An 18,414-nucleotide genomic window follows, 5' to 3' on the forward strand; every position below is an offset into this window, starting at 1 on the left:
TTATTCTTTTCCTCTTTTTTCAGTGTTCATCTTGTTTTTAAACACATCACATTGAGAGATGAAATCATTTACAAAATGTTGGAACATTCAAGGCCTTAGACAATCTGCTTTTGGTTTAAAAAAGCAGAAATTCAGATTCTAATAGAGAGTTAAAAGACTCATGGTGCAGAGAAGATGTTTCCACTGGTCGGCCTCACGACTACACTGAGATTATCGTCCCATCAACAAAAAAAATCACTGAAGAGACTCAGGAGGCATGATTATATGGTATAATTCAGAACTGACTCATTCAATTGAAATGATCAAAAAAGTAGAATCCTATATTTGGCTGAAAATTTACAAAGAGATGATTTGTACTGAGCAACATGTCTACATGTGTACAATCTACATACCACCATCAGAATCCCTCCACTACAACACAGATATTTTTTCTATTCTTGAGGGGGAAACCATTTCAAAATCATGGGAAATGTTTTGATCTGTGGGGACTTGAACGCTCAAACAGGGGAAACTTACCTGGAGCTTTGACAAGCTTACTAATACAAGTGGCACCCAGCTTTTACAGCTCCGCAGTACTCTGGGTCTATACATAGTCAACGGCAGAATACGAGAAGACTCTTTTGGTCGCTACACTTATAGTTCAGCTCTTGGCAGTAGTATAGTAGACTATGTCACTACAGATCTAGACTCAATGCCTCTCAGAGCTTTCACAGTCAGCCCCCTTTACACCCCTCTTGGACCACAGCAAGATCACAGTCTATCTGAAAAGGGCACAGTGTAACTATGGTTCAATGGTACAATCTCCCAGCTTTCATTGTTAAGGAGGAGAATGGGGGGAGAACATCATTTCTGGTAAGGTGTGTCCTTGACAAAATGTAAGGGGTGTACGTTTGTTAGCACCGTTCAAGCAACTATCTTACCTAACTACCTTAGAAATCCCCAGATGATTGGTAGGCAGGAAGATCTCCAATTGTCTGGTATCACGAGACTATAACACTACGTACTTATATAGATGGACATCAGACAGTATTGGGAAGTACCAAAAGGCACTGGAAAATCAACAAATGTATGATTTAATTGATTTATTTCTGTCTGAAATGTTTCCCCAATAATAAATTTGTTGTAAATTTTGCCGTGGACAAAATCAAATCAAGTTTTCATCACTTGGCTTTATTATCTCATTTGAAACCCTCCAAACAAAAATCTAAACAAATAAACAATAACAAATGGTTATCAAATGAAAAACATAGAGACCCAGATAACCAGAACATACAGCTTCATTAAGATGACAATACAAATACACCCTACATCCAACCAGTTCTGGGAAAAATGGAACACCCTAAACAAAAACCAGCAAGATGAACTGGTAATTCAATATGGCAGTACATGGATTAATCACTTGTGAATTGTATAGTATTATTATAAAAAAAACAATGATCAATACAATATATACACTAAATGGAAAACTCTGGAGGTGGCGATAAAAATAACCAAAACCCTCTAGATCATCTAATCCCTGAAAACAAAAAAAGACTTGTGGAATTGATAGAATCCTCAACAAAATGATCAAATACTCAAACTATAAAATCAAATTGGCTATATTCAAACTATTCAATACATTTCTATGAGCTGGCGCTTTTCCAGACATCTGGAACAAAGGTTTAATAACCCCAATTCATAAATCAGGAGATAATTATGACCCAAATAACTACTGGGGGATATGTGTCACTATTAACCTTTGGAAAAATATTCTGTAACATCATTAATAAACTACTTGTCTATTTTCTTAATGACCGCAACATTCTACATAAAAGCCAAATTGGATTTTTGCCAAATTCCTGCACAACAGACCATATATTTACCCTCCACACTTTAATTGATCAAGACTTAAACATAAAGAAAAGAAAGGTCTATGCCTGTTTGGTTGATTTCAAGACTTTGATTCCATCTGGCATGAGGGCCTTTTCTATAGGCTAACTGAAAATAGCATTTGGGGGGAAAACATATGATTTAATTAAGGACATGTATACAAAAAGCAAACATGCTCTAAAGATTGATGACAAACAAACAGCCTTCTTCTCTCAGGGCCGCCACAGAGAGAGCTGGCTGCCAGAGGAGGAGAGACTCTGCTCCCAGTGTGACAGAGGAGAGGTACAGACGTGTCCAAAATACCAAACTTTAAGGGAGAAACATTTCTCAAATATAACCAAAATAAATCCTGAATTTGAATCCAAAACAGACATACAGGCACTCCCCTTTTTACTGGGAGAAATCCCCAAATGTGAAATGACTGCAGCAAAATTCATCAACAACAAGTGGAAACTGAAAAATAAAAAACGAATAGTGATCTTTGTGGGGGTTGTTGTTTGTTTGTTTACTCATAAACCTGCCAAATATATTGATTTACAATAACTAAATGATTTAATTTCTTGTCATTTATCTACATCAAAACAAGACCCATTGATAAATTAATTGTGAACATAATCACTTATCATTATTATTATTATTTGTATGCACACACACAAATACATACACATAAACACAACAATATAACGCAAACACACACAACACACATAATGTATTTAGTTTGTTTCATTGATTCTTGATGCTTTGGCAATGTTGTTGTTGTGACATTCATGCCAATAAAGCAAATTTGAATTGAGCTGATACAGTCAACACGCAAAACCACAGGCCTAAATCAACTCCAATCAATGTAAACAAAATAACACCTGTCTCTGTATCCACAATGACAAATTTCAATCCATTATGTAAGTAAGTAGTGCACTGTGTGTGTGTGTGTTTGTGTGTGTGTGTGTGTGTGTGTACACCTATTATCACAGATGAGAGTGGAGTAATTTGACTAAAATGCAACAATACAGTACAGATTTGACATAATCCTGCACATCCCTCCAACTGGCCAGCGGAGTGGCAATCTGGACGTAACTTTCCAATCACAGCCTCCGACCTTTCCACATCCAAAATCCTCTGATCCCAGTGAGGAAGGAGAGCTGCATGTTACAGCCTGTCCTCTCTGTATCTGTGCCTCTTTGTCTACCAATAGAGATATGATCTTTCTGTGTATTTACCGGTTAAAAATTGTTAAATTGCCTGTTAAAAAAATACATAACAGCTAGTTTCTATCTATTCTATCTATCTATTTCTATCCTCAGAATACATGGAAAAAATTTAGATTAAGACTTACCACTACCAGCTCTCAACGAAACCAGGATGTGTGTATGTATGAGTAAAGTTTATTATTCTTCTAAGGTTAGACAGAAGTGTGAAGTTTATTTGACTTGAAAGGTGAGAGGTTTGTGTTTGGTTTATTTTGCCACAGATACCAGCTCACGGGAAAAGTGACTGGTAAGGAAAACAAGGAAGTGAGCTAGTTGGGTGGAGGTGACAGCTGAAACACACATACACACACTCTGAGGGCAGGGGAAGGACAACGTGTCGTTAAGAGGGCAACAGTTAAAGTCACAGACAAAAAAAAAAAGAGCCACCGTCATTACTGATGAAATAACTACTACTAAAACATCATGACATAAGAAATTAAAACACATACTGCATGTTACATCAAGCGAGCCTTTAGGCAAAATGACAGTGAACTCAGTATAAGTGATTTGAAGTTGATGGTAATAATGTCAGTGTAACATTTATGGACTCACAAATTGAGTGGTCTTCCCCTTTAAGGTCACCTCTGACCCCCTAGACTGTCAGAGGCCTATTGTCTCACGCTGACCCCTCCCACCCCGGACAACCCAGCAAACGCCACAGTCAAAACTGACTGAAGGTCAAGGTGCACAACATGGGCGTGTGTGTCAATTCATTGCTGCTATATTTGTCTGCTTACACACGTATGTATGTTAACATGCAGGATGTTGTCAGAGCTGCAATGGGTCAGATTGGAAACATATGACATCATCAACTAAGCTTCAGATCCCCTAGGGGATATTTAAGGGTTAAGGTGTAAGGGTATATATTCATTCTGCATGCATTACTAGTATGCAATACAAGTAAAATACTGGGTTTTATGATAGATTCAGTAGCTATGATGTTATATATTTATCTGATTCAGGACTTGTGGTGCTTGTATGACCTTAAATCTAAAATGAGCCAAACAAAAACAAGTGTGGCAGCAGTATCTTTGGGGAAATTACTGAAAATAATTGTCATTATACTCTATAGCTAAAAGATATACACACTTTCTCATTCAAATGAATGGGAAGGTGTGTCCAAACTTTTGTCTGGTACTGTACATATTCTACACTTCTTCTACACACAATATCCTATTAGTTTGGGTTATTTGTAGGTGTCGGCCAGTGACCAAAGGTGACCAGGCCGGGACACTCTGCCTACTGAGATCTGGCCGGTGACATCTTTAGCATCTTTTAAATCTCTTCTTAAAACATTCTTCTATAGAAAAGCATTTATGAATATTTAATATGTTGCTGTGTTTTATCATCCAATACTTGCCATTTTATCTTTTTATGCGACTTTATTTTATCCCCCGGTGTTTTATGATCTCTGTGGTGCTTTTTTATTTGTAACTTTGTTGAGGAAAGTGCTGCATAAATTAGGTTGATTATTATTATTATCTAAGTTAAGCACACTTTATTAGTACATACTTTATTTGTCAATAAATCAGTTTAAATCTATAAATTCTAATCTGAAGTTTCATTATTATCCTAAATTTTGTCAAAATCAGGTCTGACTTCCCAGATATCTTATGTATGACGTATGACAACATCATCTTAAGTGCAACAGATTGCCATTAAATATTCTGACCTTCTGTCCAGGGTGTTGCTATTGTGCCAAGTCATCACATAGAGCTTTCAAAGACATGATTGTGTGTGTATGTTTCAGTAATGTGCCAAAATTCCTAATCTAATCCAATCCAGTATGACAGTCTGTTCTTAAATGAGTGTGTAAAAAAGTGCACGCATGAACGTACAGAAGATGCTAATGACATAATACTCTACACTGCCCTGCAGAGCTAAACTGCAGTAACTACAATTGTGGTCAAAACTGAGTTATGGCTGAAAAAATGTCTGTTTTATCTTGTGACAAATTGTATAAGTTCAGTCTTGCTTTATCTTTGAATAAAAATTATGCAAAAGTTGCAGTAACTACAAAATCTAACCAAAAACCAAGACAAACCGCAGTACGTGGAGTTAATGCTTAATGGTTCACATAAAATAAGTACATCAAGCCAACTTAATAGGTTAAACCTAACTAAATAATACTTTAGGATTGCTTGACTCTTTCTTCATTTTTGATCGATTTCAACTTTTTATTAAAAAAGGTCCAATGTGTAAGATTTCACCATAATTTTAGTTTGAAACAATCAAAAATGGACTAAAAATATCAACAAAATGTGAAGAAATAACAGTTTTGACGTGATGTCAAAGACGTTGATGTATTGTGTTGCAGAGATATCTACTGAAGTTAGCACGCTGGCCAGCTAGCCCTGGACCCATTCAGCCCGTACTGTCTCGTAATACCACTTTGTGCCTGAGAGGCGACAGTGAGTCATTGTAGCATCCAGTCTGCCCTCAGTCCAACATGAGAGGAAGGAGAAGTAGCGCTGCCCTGAGCAGCAGTGGTGGAGATGAGCCAGGCTGAAAGCTGCTGTACTTTTCACTGACTGTCAATATGTCACTTTATTAAGTTTTAATATTTTTTCAGGTGAGAAAATAACTATTTAGATTCCCAATATGTGGTCAGTTCATCCAAATAACACCTATTTCGAAAGTTGCACTAACGTTGTTGGAGCAGCCAGCCGCCGCTGCAGATGCTGGCGAGGTGAGACATCAGCTGATCATGTCAGCTGATCCAATGAACTGCACTGAGTTGAACCAGCTTTGTAAGCTGGCATGCCAAGCCATTTGGCCTTGTAGCACATTGTAGTAAGCTGGATCGATATTGAAATATCATATCAATAAATTAGGTCTCTACTGGATAACTGTGTCGTAAAATGGCAGCAATTAATGAAAAAATGATGAAGCGTGGCAGAAAACCATTAGTTACCATTAGTTGATTACCATAAGTGAGTTCTGTGACATTTGATGATTTACACCTACCCTAGGGGCATGTGTGTAACTATTTAGTTGTTACTTAGATTTATGTTGTAACTTATCTCTGTGGTGCAACCGCTTTCTGATCTGTGCAGCTCTTTTGTAATTTACCGCTGGCTCTAATGTCTCTGTAGCATTTTGATATGTTGACAACTACACACAGATTCACTGTAAAGAGTAAGTTTTAGACTATATTCAGTGAGTGATAATGGTGGCGGGGTGATGCGTTTGGGGGGGAAGGGTGGGGGGTGGGTGATGGTTGGCGGGAGGTATGCTGCCCCCTATTTGTTTGGATCACATGGCCAAATCTCACACGTTGCACCTTTAAACATGCAAACAATAAAACAAATTCAACTATAATGTAATAAGAAATCAAACTAAATTTAGATGTTCTCAGGAAGAAGACACTAAGATTATAGTTACTGCACTTTGCCTTCGCACAACCTATATATCTGTTGAAGGTAATACAAAGGTAGAATGCAATATCTGCATTTTTGAGGTCACAGGTGAAATGATTGGTCGTGGTTTTTAAGCCACTATAAAACATTTAGCTGGACAGTCAAAAAACTTTGAAGCCATTTTTCTCAGTTTCATTGTTAGCGTAGTTACTGTGGTTTGCCTTTGTAGGGCAGTATAGTACAAACAGAGAAAAATGCACACACATGCACAAATTCACATTCACACACATAAACAGGGCTTTATCTCAGTGCCCACACATGGACAGCTTTTGGAAAAGCACACATGCCAAAATCCAAGCCAAGGATTCTCTGCCACCCACATGCCCACTGCAGGAATCCCTCTGTCTGTCTCTCTCTCTCTCTCTCTCTCTCTCTCACACACACACACAGATATAAGGAGCCCCACAACACCACACTTTCTCCACTACTCTGTCTTTCTCTCTGTTGATTACCGTGTCATTAATTACATGTTTCTATAATTTGTAAGACCAAAAAAAAAAAAAAGACATTAATCGTAATCCTTTCTTCTGTTTTTCTCATTCATTTCTTCAATTTCTCTTTCAGTCTTTCATCCTCTCCACTGTTTTTCTATCATCTTTTACAGCTCCACTACTCTACATCTCCTTTTTGTTTGTTCCATGATGGGGAAATGTGTCTTAGCTCTATTTGCTCAGACAGGTTAAACTGGCATGGCGAGAAGGACAAGAAGTGCATTTCAAGAGTAAGATTTAATATCAGCCACTCTGTAAAATGACTGCAAGCAGCAGTGGTAGGCCATTTTCATATTTATAACCTATGTATGACTGCTATATATGCTCTATGAAGCATACTGGTGGTTTCTTTCACTAAAGTTTATTCGATTTCAGCAGCGGTCTTTTGACATACAGTACCAATCAAAAGTTTGAACACTTTCTCAATCAAATGCCCAAACTTTTGACTGGCACTGTAAGCATTTTTTTTAATCAACAGCCATTGTGACTGGCCTTGATGTATAATATCCAGAGACTAGGTCTAGCAGTATATTAACCTACACTTCAGACCTTGAATACTATTTTTCACACTTGTGACATCACACAGAGAGGCAGCTCATAACATCTTGTCTAAGTGGTGCAATTTCATCACATTAAAACGTTGGTGAAGCGGTGAGGGGTACCAAATTTGTACTTTAAAGGCACTTAAATAATATCACTAACGGCAAAATGCACTCCAAGACTTGCCAATTCTGCTTTTCCATTACCTTTCTATAAGGAAAGGCAGGATATCCAGTGAAGTTAGCACATAATGGACAACTGATACACAATGTTACACCAAACCCCTCTCCTCACTCCCCTCCTCTCTTCTCTCTTCTCCTCTCTCGTCCTCTCAGTGGTGGTTCCGCTGCTACCAGTAGGCGCCATAATTAATCGGAGCGAAAGCCACGTTGTTGACCTTTTCGCAGGTGATCATCACAATGACGCGCCCGTTAATCGGTCAGCCATCACTCTTCAACCACCACCACTGCAATTATCACACAATCACTCACTTACATACACACGCAGAAAAGATGGCACCACACAGAAAAAAACATCTTACAGCACACACACACAAGACTAAAGCAGGCATCTCTTCTGAGAGAAATGGGAAATCTGAAGAACCTGCAATATCTAAAAATGCACATGCAATTTACTCTGTTCTCACACTATCTGCTTCTGTCTATTGCACACATATACACTACATATGCACTAGGGATGTGCAGAGAACCCAGTATTTGTATTTGTATCAGTATTTGTTGAGGCAGCAAAATTATTTGTATTTGTATTTGAATAAAAGTGGAAAGAAGCTTCAAATATCTGTTTGTGTTTTTATTACGCTTTTAATTTTAGAAATTTTAAGTGTTCATAAATAAACTACCTTACGAAGGAGGTCCCCACACTGGGTCTCGAACTGGAGTCTCCCAGATCATAGACGACTATGCCGACTACTGAGCTAAAACTTTACTGATTTATACACCCATAATACAGAGACAGCACAGTGTGTAACATGTAGGGAAGAACTTCAAAGGCGATTATTGCTTTGCACTTTTCATTTATTGCCTAATTTTTATAACCTAATTTTGTGGAAAGGAGAAGGGGAACAACAGGTTATGGAGGATCCATTGGGAGCACTTTGCGTGTGTCAGTAGCTCAGCTTTATCTCTGGGGAACACCCCCAACTCCAGGAGTGATGTCCAAATTAGGAAATGTGCGTCATGTAGCAGGTGGATGTGACTCCCCTCGTTGAGACCTGCTGATAGACGTAACAGCGAAGTAGAGGACAGAGACTGAGATGGAGATGTAACTGACCTGTGTACTGATATTTGACATGTTTTTTTTTCTTCCCAAAAACAAATAATTTTAAAAATATTTTTATGAGACAAATATTTGTAAAAAAAGACAAAACAAACAAAAACACTATTTGTGCTTTGCCGAATAACATATTAGTATTCGGGCCCTCCCCTAATATCCCCTAGTCCACTGTAAAATATCCTCTATTAGCTGCCTGATATCTTTCTCTCTCTGGGTTTTGTACCTCACTATTACATGTAATGACCGTGACATTACAATAATGATAACAGCATTTGCTAATGTTGCACTTAGCACACACTCAAGCAGACAGATACGCACAAACTGTACACATACTGATTTTGTTCAGTGTTTGTGAAGCTGGAAAGTATTCAAGTACTTGTGCTTCAACCAACAGCATGTCAGTCTTCCCAGCGAGCGTGTGTTTGCGTGTGCACGTGTGTGTGAGTGTGCAGGTGTGTGGTGGAGGGTAAACAGACATAAATGCTTTTTACCCACCTCTAAAAGTTTGAAACAGCTTAAAGGAAGGAGCTGGTCCACTGTTCCATGACCAGGAAAGAGCCTCCTTACCAACACCCTGGCTTAAGCTTTCCCAGGGAGGATGAGCAGTGTGATACCCAAATAATAGCGGCACACCTTCCTGTTTATTATTTTATTTTAAAGGGATCCCCCGTGCCTGTTCTTCTGTCCATAGGCACCATCCTGAACCTCCATGGAAGTTGGAGACATGTCAAGACAGCTCATCATATCCTGAGTCTACATCTCAGAGTGAGTCTCATCCATTGCTGGCACCTCAACACCGCAGAGTTTTAGACTACCTCAGTGACCTCCAGCAGAGTAAGGCGTCCTCCGAGTCTGAGTCCCCAATTTCATCGTTCAACAAAATCACCAGTCAAGGTCAGCAGTTCTCCTCTGCTAAAACAATCCCTGCTTGCCCTGAGAGTCATCTAATGGTTTTCCTGGACCTTCTTGAGGCCAAATGAATGTCCAGGGTGCACAAAAAAAATCATAATACATTTTATCCCACACAGTACAATTGAGCGATAAAAAAGATTTAATTCTTGATTGGCCACAAGATCTACATTTCAATGACAGATGGGCTAATTGTTATGTTTATGTTGCTCTATCTCTCCATTTCAATCTCCATTTCTACTCCTCCCTCCATCCGCCCTCAACTCTTTCTTTATCTTACTGTGTCTCTTTCCTTGTCAAGGCGCAATTATTTGCAATTTGCCTAAGTCATCCATTTGCTGGGACACCAAGCATGAAAACGAGGCAATTTGGTGTAAAATGGAGGCAGGCAGGCATCTGAGCATATGTATGTGTGTATGAGTGCGTGTGTGCGTGTGTGTGTATGTGTGTGTATGCATGTGTGGACAAGGTCCAGGCGCTGGTGGGGGGCCATGCAAGAACTGTCACGCAAAAGTGAAAATTAATGCCATGAACGCACACACACAGAGATAAAGGTATCGTTAGTGTGTGTGTGTGTGTGTGTACCTACCAGTCTGCACACATGACAATGTCAAAGTGACCCTCTAGTGCTGAAATGTCCGACTCACAGTCCCACCTCACCACCCTGTAACATACACATAAAACAGAGATCAAAGTTTAGTATTTGCAGCGCTGGCGACAGCAGACGGCCAGCGTTTATGAAACTGCACACAGAGCGAAAGCAGTTTGTCCGTCTTTTGTCCTTCACTGCTTCTTTTCGCTCTTTCCAACACTTTGAGCTTCTTTCTCCCTCACACCTCTCTCTCTCTCTCTGACCCCCACTGTTTTTATGCTTCAATAGAGACTCGGAGAAAGCATCGGGGAGGGAAGACATGTCATCTGTGAGGTAAAGACAGAGAGCTTCTGACATGACACTTGACATTTATACCATGTGAACACACACACACACACACACACACACACACAGAAGGGCCACCTCCATACGTATATCTCACTGTTCAATATTTCCGCTGTCCTCTATCTCCTGCTTTGTCTCTTCTAGCACAAGTTCAAATTTGCTTTTATTAACATAACTATAATTAAGTCCAATATTGCCGACACAGATTCTACCAGGTTTACAATGCGTGTATAATAATTTTGAATGTAAGAAAAAGATTAAAAAAGACAACAAGTGGTTTACACCATATACACTATGCAACCCTCTACACACACACTATGAAAAACACTATAAAAATAAGAAAATAAAGATATTGTGGTAACGGTGAGAACCTCAGAAGAAAATAGGTAAAATAATAACAAAAAAAAAATAGTAATTCATTTTTCTGCTGGCCTTCCCTCAGGCTCAGACATATTTTTCTGCTTTTATGGCAATGCCAGTTTTCCCCCCAGTAACAATTGGTGGAGAGTGACTCAAAATTTGCGTCATTTGACCACAAAACATTGCTCTTGTTGTCTCAATGTCTTGTTGTCAGCAGAACTGACACACACTGTTTTCTCTGAGTTGCCAGATTTGTCTGTGTCCACCAGTTTAGTTTGAGTTTTTGCAGTCGATGTCTAGTGGTTGACGTACTTTTTTTTTTTTTTTTTTTAGCTATAATGTGGTTGGTGCGGATTGTGTGAGGGCTCTGCTGATGCCATGCAATGTTAGAGTAGCTGAGCTTCCTCCTCCTCTCTTTTTCCACACCATTTTCCCTCTCCCTATCTCTCTCTATCAGACTGTCAGGCAGATTGGAGGATTATTAATTAGGCATTATTAACACTCAGTAAACAAAACATTAGGCCCTGCTAGAAACACAATCTCGATTCGCGGCAGGAGGTCCCAACACGCACACACATACAGTACGCATACAAGTGCACACACCATCACGCGACATGCCCCTCCCTCCCCCTCCCCTTGTCCAATCGCATCGTGCCCTTCGCCCTCTCTTGCGGTGCGGCGATGACAGCAGGCATAATCTGAAAAGAAAACAATCAAAGTAATGTAGCCTAATTATACGTTTACTTTTTCACTCCATCTTCCACTCGTGTAAATATGCGCAGGAGGGAGGAACGGAGAGAGAGGGAGAGAGAGAGAGAGCGAGAGAGAGAGAGTGAAGAGGTAGGGGAGCGAAACAGTCAGTCAATGGCAAAATGCCTTTTTTGAGACAGGGACAACAATTAACTACGTTTTAGCCGTCCTTGCATATGAAGCGTGTGTGTGTGTGTGTGTGTGTGTGTTGAGGAAAGTTCTCGATGGTTTCTGGATGAGAACTCCCTATCAAAGGGAATCAGTTTGCTTGGATGACTGTGTACGCACACACACACACACACACATTATTCTACTTTGAAGAATGGGTGTTACTGTATGTAGCTAACAAGGTTTGTTTTTCACATTAATTTTTAAAATCTAAACACATAAAGCTGTAAAAGTTGATAAATTGATTCAAGATAAAAAATCTTATTTAATTGTCTTTTGATAAAAGAGAATTATACAATATGATGGTATAAAGATGTGTTGTCCATCTAATGTTGGTCCACAACCATCACTTACAGAATATAATTATTTGACAATAGTACTAAATAATAATTAATAATTATTAGGTTTAGGTGTCTGAATTAGGAAACGCTGGGAAAGTTTATATGCCTATAAATCACTTCCTCTTTGTCGCTATACAGTTGGGAAAAACATTTCTCTTACCTGTTGTGTTGCTTTGTGTTCCTTACTAACCATGCACTTAATTCTCATGACCTACTTAACAATCATGAATGCATCTTTAAAAAGTCACTTGATTAAAAAGAGAGGTTAGTTAGTTGTTGTGTCTGGAATACAGACATGGTTAGGATTTTATATACCCACAGGGGGCAACCCAAACTAAAAATGTATCCACTCAAGGCACTTTGGATAAAAACATCCGCTACACAGCATATGTTATGTTTGCTTGTTGTCTTACAGTACAGCATGATGTGGGCTCCAATCAAAGTGAGCAGTTTTAAGAAATGTTTGAGGTGCTTCCAGCTGAAAATGTTAACACAACGACAAAAATCCCCGAACACTATACACTCCTCCATCAGACTGCATGGATAAAAAGCCCAGAGTAGACGTCATGTACGTATCTTTCCATGAACAACTAAATAAATGGTCTCACCTGGTAGATACATGCGTTGACCCAAACTTTCCAGCTTGCCTGTTTCTCTCAATAAGCCCTCGTACATCTGACGTGCTGCAGTTAAGGATCCATCATAAACACTCACAAAACATAACCAACTGTGGAAAAATGCTTAAAGGTCCCATATTATGTGAATTTAACTTTTTACATACTGCCACAGAAGTTCAGATAAAAAAAAACATTTGGACAAGATGTTGCTAAAATTTTAGGCAAAAACCGCTGTCACACTATGAACGTTATTTTATAATGACATAGAATTCTACACAGAATATATTTCATATATTTTTGTTAATTCAAATCATCTTTTTTTCAAAAGCAAATTTACTGCCAAATATCAAACATTCTTTGAGTGAGCAATAGCATGTTTGAAACATGAAACGTGTGGATCCTTGGATACTAATCAGGTTGTTCAAACTACTAATCATCCCATCAAAAAATATTAGCTTTACATTTTTTTGAAGTGGTGTGTCCTGTTGCAAAAGAGCAACATGAAGAGACACAACCTTAAAGTAGGACCGTCTTTAGGTGAAAACATATGGTAGGCACCCACATAGAAACTGACTGAGTGTGTAGAGATGATCTCCAGGGATAGAGAGCCACCCTGCAGAAGCAGATCACAGCAGCCTCTAGCTGGATCAATGGGAAGGCTTTTAACCACAGATACACAAACTCACACCGTCCCTCTCATACACACACACAAACACACACACACACACACAGACAAGCGCGCGCAGATGAACGCACACACAAAGGCAGGGTGATTGATGTCAAGTTGTCTATTAATACACTGGCTTGTGGAGTTGCAAAGCAATTCAATTAGGATTTCCTTGTCTTTAAAGCCTGCAAAGAGCTGAGACAAATCCAATCGACAAAGACAGAGAGCGAGCGAGATAGAGAGGGCTGAGAGAGAGAGAGAGCAGGAATGCGTGATGAGTTGATAGATGGATTGATAGCTGGAGAGCCAATCCAAAATCAAAGAGGCCTCCCAGACACAGATACACAATAATATGTAGGTTAGCACACATTTATACACACAGGCACACACACGCACACACACACACACACTGGACACCTGTGCATCAGTGTGTTATGCATAGGGATGACAGGGCGAAGAGCAGAGCAGCTTACTGTAATCTCATCAGCAGCACACCACTAGGGGAGAGGTCAGCACAGACACAAACACATATATGATGAAAACACACACACACGCACGCACACACACACACACAAGCAGAAGCAAAGAATTTTCCTCTTTTTTTTTTTTTTTAATTCTTTGCTTCTGTGTGTGTAGCAAAGAAAAAAGGCAAAAGAGGGAGAGATTTGAGTACTATTGAACATTAAAGTGGAGGAATATTTGTTCCTATCTCTTGAAGTAGACACGTAGCAGCCAATGACATGCATCAATCATTCTTAATGGAACATTTCAATTGATTTTCAACATGAGTATTCAAGGTCACAGCAACAGAGTCTCTCCTCTCTGGTGTGTGTTTTGTGTGTTTTCGCACAATGAATGAGGTCAAAAACTTCTAAGGAAAGGGGGGGAAAAAAATCTGGAAATTTCTTAATGCTGTCTATTCAAGACTTCTCTGTCCACATATCTTCTCATCTATTTCACTGTATAAAACTGAGCCATATCACAACCCGCTATCTCTTTCTATTGTAACACCAGCCGCACAATAAGGCCATGTGAGACAAACATTGGCCATTAGCACAAGGATAAGACCAACAGCTCCCTCAGCGAGAGGAAACGCCACACAGTGCCTACAGTATGAGAATGGGCCAATTTGGCTGAGCCTAGAACAAATTATCTGTCTTTCTCAACCCTCCCTCTTTCTGTCTGTGTGTGTTCGATCCATTCTCGCTATGATTTCACTTACAATTCTCTCTATGTGTTTGTTCTGTGAAACAAAGCAGTCGGTCAATGGTGTATTGTTTGTGTGCCCAAGTGTGTGTGTGCATTTTACAGGCTCCATAATGTTATTGTGGTCTTATTGTGATCACTAAAGGAGCATTGTAGCCGGCTCAGACAGAGATATTGTAAGCAGAGCTAAATATGGAAGTGCCGTATCGGTCAATGGGGAAGAAATGTATATTTATATTTCCTGCTTTTGTGAAACGACTGTGGCAAGTCAGAGCTTCTTTTTTCTCGTTTGTGTAGTTGTTGAGTGAATAAAGCAAGATCTGGAGGGACGGGAGAGAAAGGATCAGAATGGAAGATGAAGAAAATGAAAAAGAAAAGAGGGTACAAAGAAGATCAGACAAGAAAAGAAGAGTAAAGTAGGATGGTTTACAAGCTGACAGACAAAGCTGATCAATAACCCACTCAAAGAACAAATGTTGGCAAAAATCTCACCTAAAGATTTGCCCTAAAAACTTAATTATAGGCCTAAACCTTAACCACACACAAAAACATTTTAAACATACCTTGATTGTTCCTGCTTCTAAAACACTCAGCAAGCCCTAACCCTAGCATTAGATGAAGTCTCAAACCAAATCTGACAGGATGGCAATTACTGTGCTCTTAACATGGCATTGTGGGCAGCTAGGATTGGTAGATGCCATGTTGAGCGCTAGTGCTGGGTATTTGTCACTGTGGGTGCCCCATCTGCTGCTTTTGCCTAAAGATAAAAGAGGTGGACGCCTATTCTTCCTTCACTCCAATCCCATCTCTGATTTCAGTGCTGAAACACCAAAGTTACAATGCGCTGTCTACTTTCTGTTGATGATGCCACCTCAAAGAGTCACTGTATAGCTGAAGTAGGGGAAATGGGAAAAAAATAGATTATATGAGAAATTATCCTGGTGACATGGCGTGGAAGAGATTAAAATACTAGCACAGTTTATTAGTAATATTAATGGTTTGGATTGCAAGGATTTAATTACGATGTTTTAGATGTTTAATAGGCAGTAACAACTGGGAGGTTGATTTATGACTGATTACTCTGATTAACTATGAGACTAGGATATTACTACTGGAGGAGTTGCAATTATTTTATTGATGTATACACATTTTATGGATTAAAAAAGCACATGTAAAAGTCATGTTTTCACATCTGAGATCTTACACTTCACATGGAAAAGTGGTCCAAGACCCACAAATGTCTGTAACGTGATTTTTTTTTCACATGTGAAATGTAAAAAAAACAAAACAAAAGAACAATGTGCATTTATGTGAATTTATCATGTGGAATGCTGTTACACACATGATATTACATCGTTGTCCCTTAAAAAATAAATGTATGTAGAATGTAATATCTGAGAACCACGTGTATAATGTGAATTTATCATGTGATTTTCATGTACAGGAAAACCAAATGTTCTAATTGAAACCTCAATAGAAAAGACAAAAATGTTCACAGAAACAAATCCATATGAATGCATATAAATAAATGTTAGCCACAGGAATGAGGCAGAGATAGAGAGATAGACAGAAAGAGAAGGAGAGGGGACGATGAAAGGATACTCTGAATGGACTTCTCGTTCCCATCTGATAGCAGAACTTCCTTCACGTCAGCACAAATGGCAACCTGAGCGACAGAGAGACAGGAAAGAGACAGAGAAATGAAACAACACAGAACAAAAGAACAAAACCAAAAGCACCCTTAGATGAAGCAAACATCTGAACGCACACACACAATAATGACATAACCATATCTACAAAGCTTCACTCTTTGGCAGCCCAGCCCGCCCCACCCTCTCTCTCCATTGCTCCCTCTCCTCCCTGCCATTTCCCTCTCTATCTTCACCCCATTTTTATGTCTGCATTATTTTAATCATTCAATCAAATCAGTCAATACTTTTATCATTGTGGCTAGCGGTGGGGGCTGCTATCTTGCTATCACTCTGTTCAGTAATTGCATTGTGACAGGGGATGATGGCAAGCGCAGAGCCTTTTCATTTGACGCTGGGTGTTTATCGGGCCGAGCCATCACTCCGTTCGCCGCTGTCACTCTGCACTCGGCTCGCCGGGCCTGCCTGATGCCCTTCATATAACTTTGCGGTGCAGACTGTGAGAGATGGAGAGAAAGAGAGGGAGAGGGAGGGAGACACGGGAATGGATAGAAAGCTTTGTGCTGCGCTGTGTGTCTCTGTGTGTGAGAGAGATATAGATAGAGAGGTGTGTGCTTTACTATAACCCCATCTATTCACATTCTCTTTTCTTTGCAGATGCTTTTTTTATATCAGCGAGTTTGTGTCAGGCTGTCAATTTCTGTTAAGGAGTGTGTGTGTGTGTGTGTGTGTGCATAAACACATAGGTAAGTGTAAGTGCAAGTAGCTATTGTGCTGGTATGCACACAAATCCTATCTGGATAATTCAATATAATCTTAATTTGTATGGCATATAGATAATACATGAAGTGTATAAAATTTTCTGTAAAAAACAGAACGCGCACACTTGCATGCTTTCACCCAACTACACACACACACACACATGCACACACACGTTCAGACCCTGCAGGGTGTGTGAGCGGGTCACAGTGATGTGCGTCCCACCATCTGCTCAAATGGAGGAAGTGACCTCCGGGCTGAACCAGAGCATCCAGCTGAAAGATCTGGAGCCCAATCTGGCAACCCACAAGCAATATACCCTGTTACCCACCAAAATTACCACACACACACACACACACACACACACACACACACACACACACACACAGTCAAGCTATATCAAATACACACAATTATCTAAACCAAGGTTATCAAAATGTCAAACTCTGCACACCACTGTGGTGTAAGTAATCTGATATCAAACTAAAAAAACCTACTTTTTATATATTCTAGCAGTTGTGCTTGTTCTCTAAAGTGTATTTTGTTCCTGCTTGAAGAACCGAAATATTCATAATCAGTAAGCTATGACTTTAATGTATAAAATTACTAAAAATCTCTTTATCCTAGTTGATAAAAAAATATTGGAAAAAGCAAGAGAGAGAACAACAGAAAGACTTTTTTAAAAATGTATGCCTTTATCAGACAGCAACAGTCTGTAATTTGTATTTTATTGTCCATCTGTCTGGTGGAGTATCATGCAACACATATGGGTAGGGGATCAGCAAAGTTTTAGGATTCTTACTCTGAGGACCGTAAATGTAAATGTACAAAAATTCCATGGCTATCCATCCGGTAGTTGTTGAGCTATTTCAGTCTGCTGCCAAGACGTGATGGACAGACCGACTGACTGGCTAACATTACCATCCCAAGAGCAACATCGCTTGGGTGGCTAAAAACCTCCACGAGGCTTGTCAGTGCAATCCGTGTGATAGAGATCACAGTTTTCAAAGCAGAGTAGAGAGTTAAGAACAGAGAGGATTAACCATGATTCAGAAATGGCCTGGATATGAACTTTGAAGTCTAAGAGAAGAGAGAAGCATAATTTCATCTACTTTGGGGGTGAGGCGAAAAATGTAAAGGTGACATATCTTCATCAGATTGCATGTGGCAAGGTGCTGTAGATTGATGCTTC

General features: G+C 39.4%; 1 protein-coding gene across 4 annotated transcripts in view; it reads right to left on the bottom strand.

Moving 5' to 3' along the window:
* The window catches only part of camkmt (calmodulin-lysine N-methyltransferase), a 121,215-nt gene that overhangs the window by 15,809 nt on the left and 86,992 nt on the right, over positions 1-18,414 (bottom strand). For 3 of the 4 annotated variants that reach the window (XM_042432652.1, XM_042432654.1, XM_042432651.1), the window contains exons 7-9: positions 16,417-16,480; positions 12,933-12,999; positions 10,358-10,432 (exon numbers count right to left, since the gene is read on the bottom strand). In XM_042432652.1, the coding sequence (XP_042288586.1) occupies positions 10,358-10,432; positions 12,933-12,999; positions 16,417-16,480 (206 nt within the window). Of the gene's footprint in view, positions 1-9,862; positions 10,269-10,357; positions 10,433-12,932; positions 13,000-16,416; positions 16,481-18,414 lie in introns of those variants that run through there. The other variant, XM_042432655.1, reaches the window with a different exon arrangement.

Source organism: Thunnus maccoyii, chromosome 14 (assembly GCF_910596095.1).
Source record: "Thunnus maccoyii chromosome 14, fThuMac1.1, whole genome shotgun sequence".
NCBI classification, from domain to species: Eukaryota; Metazoa; Chordata; class Actinopteri; order Scombriformes; family Scombridae; genus Thunnus; species Thunnus maccoyii.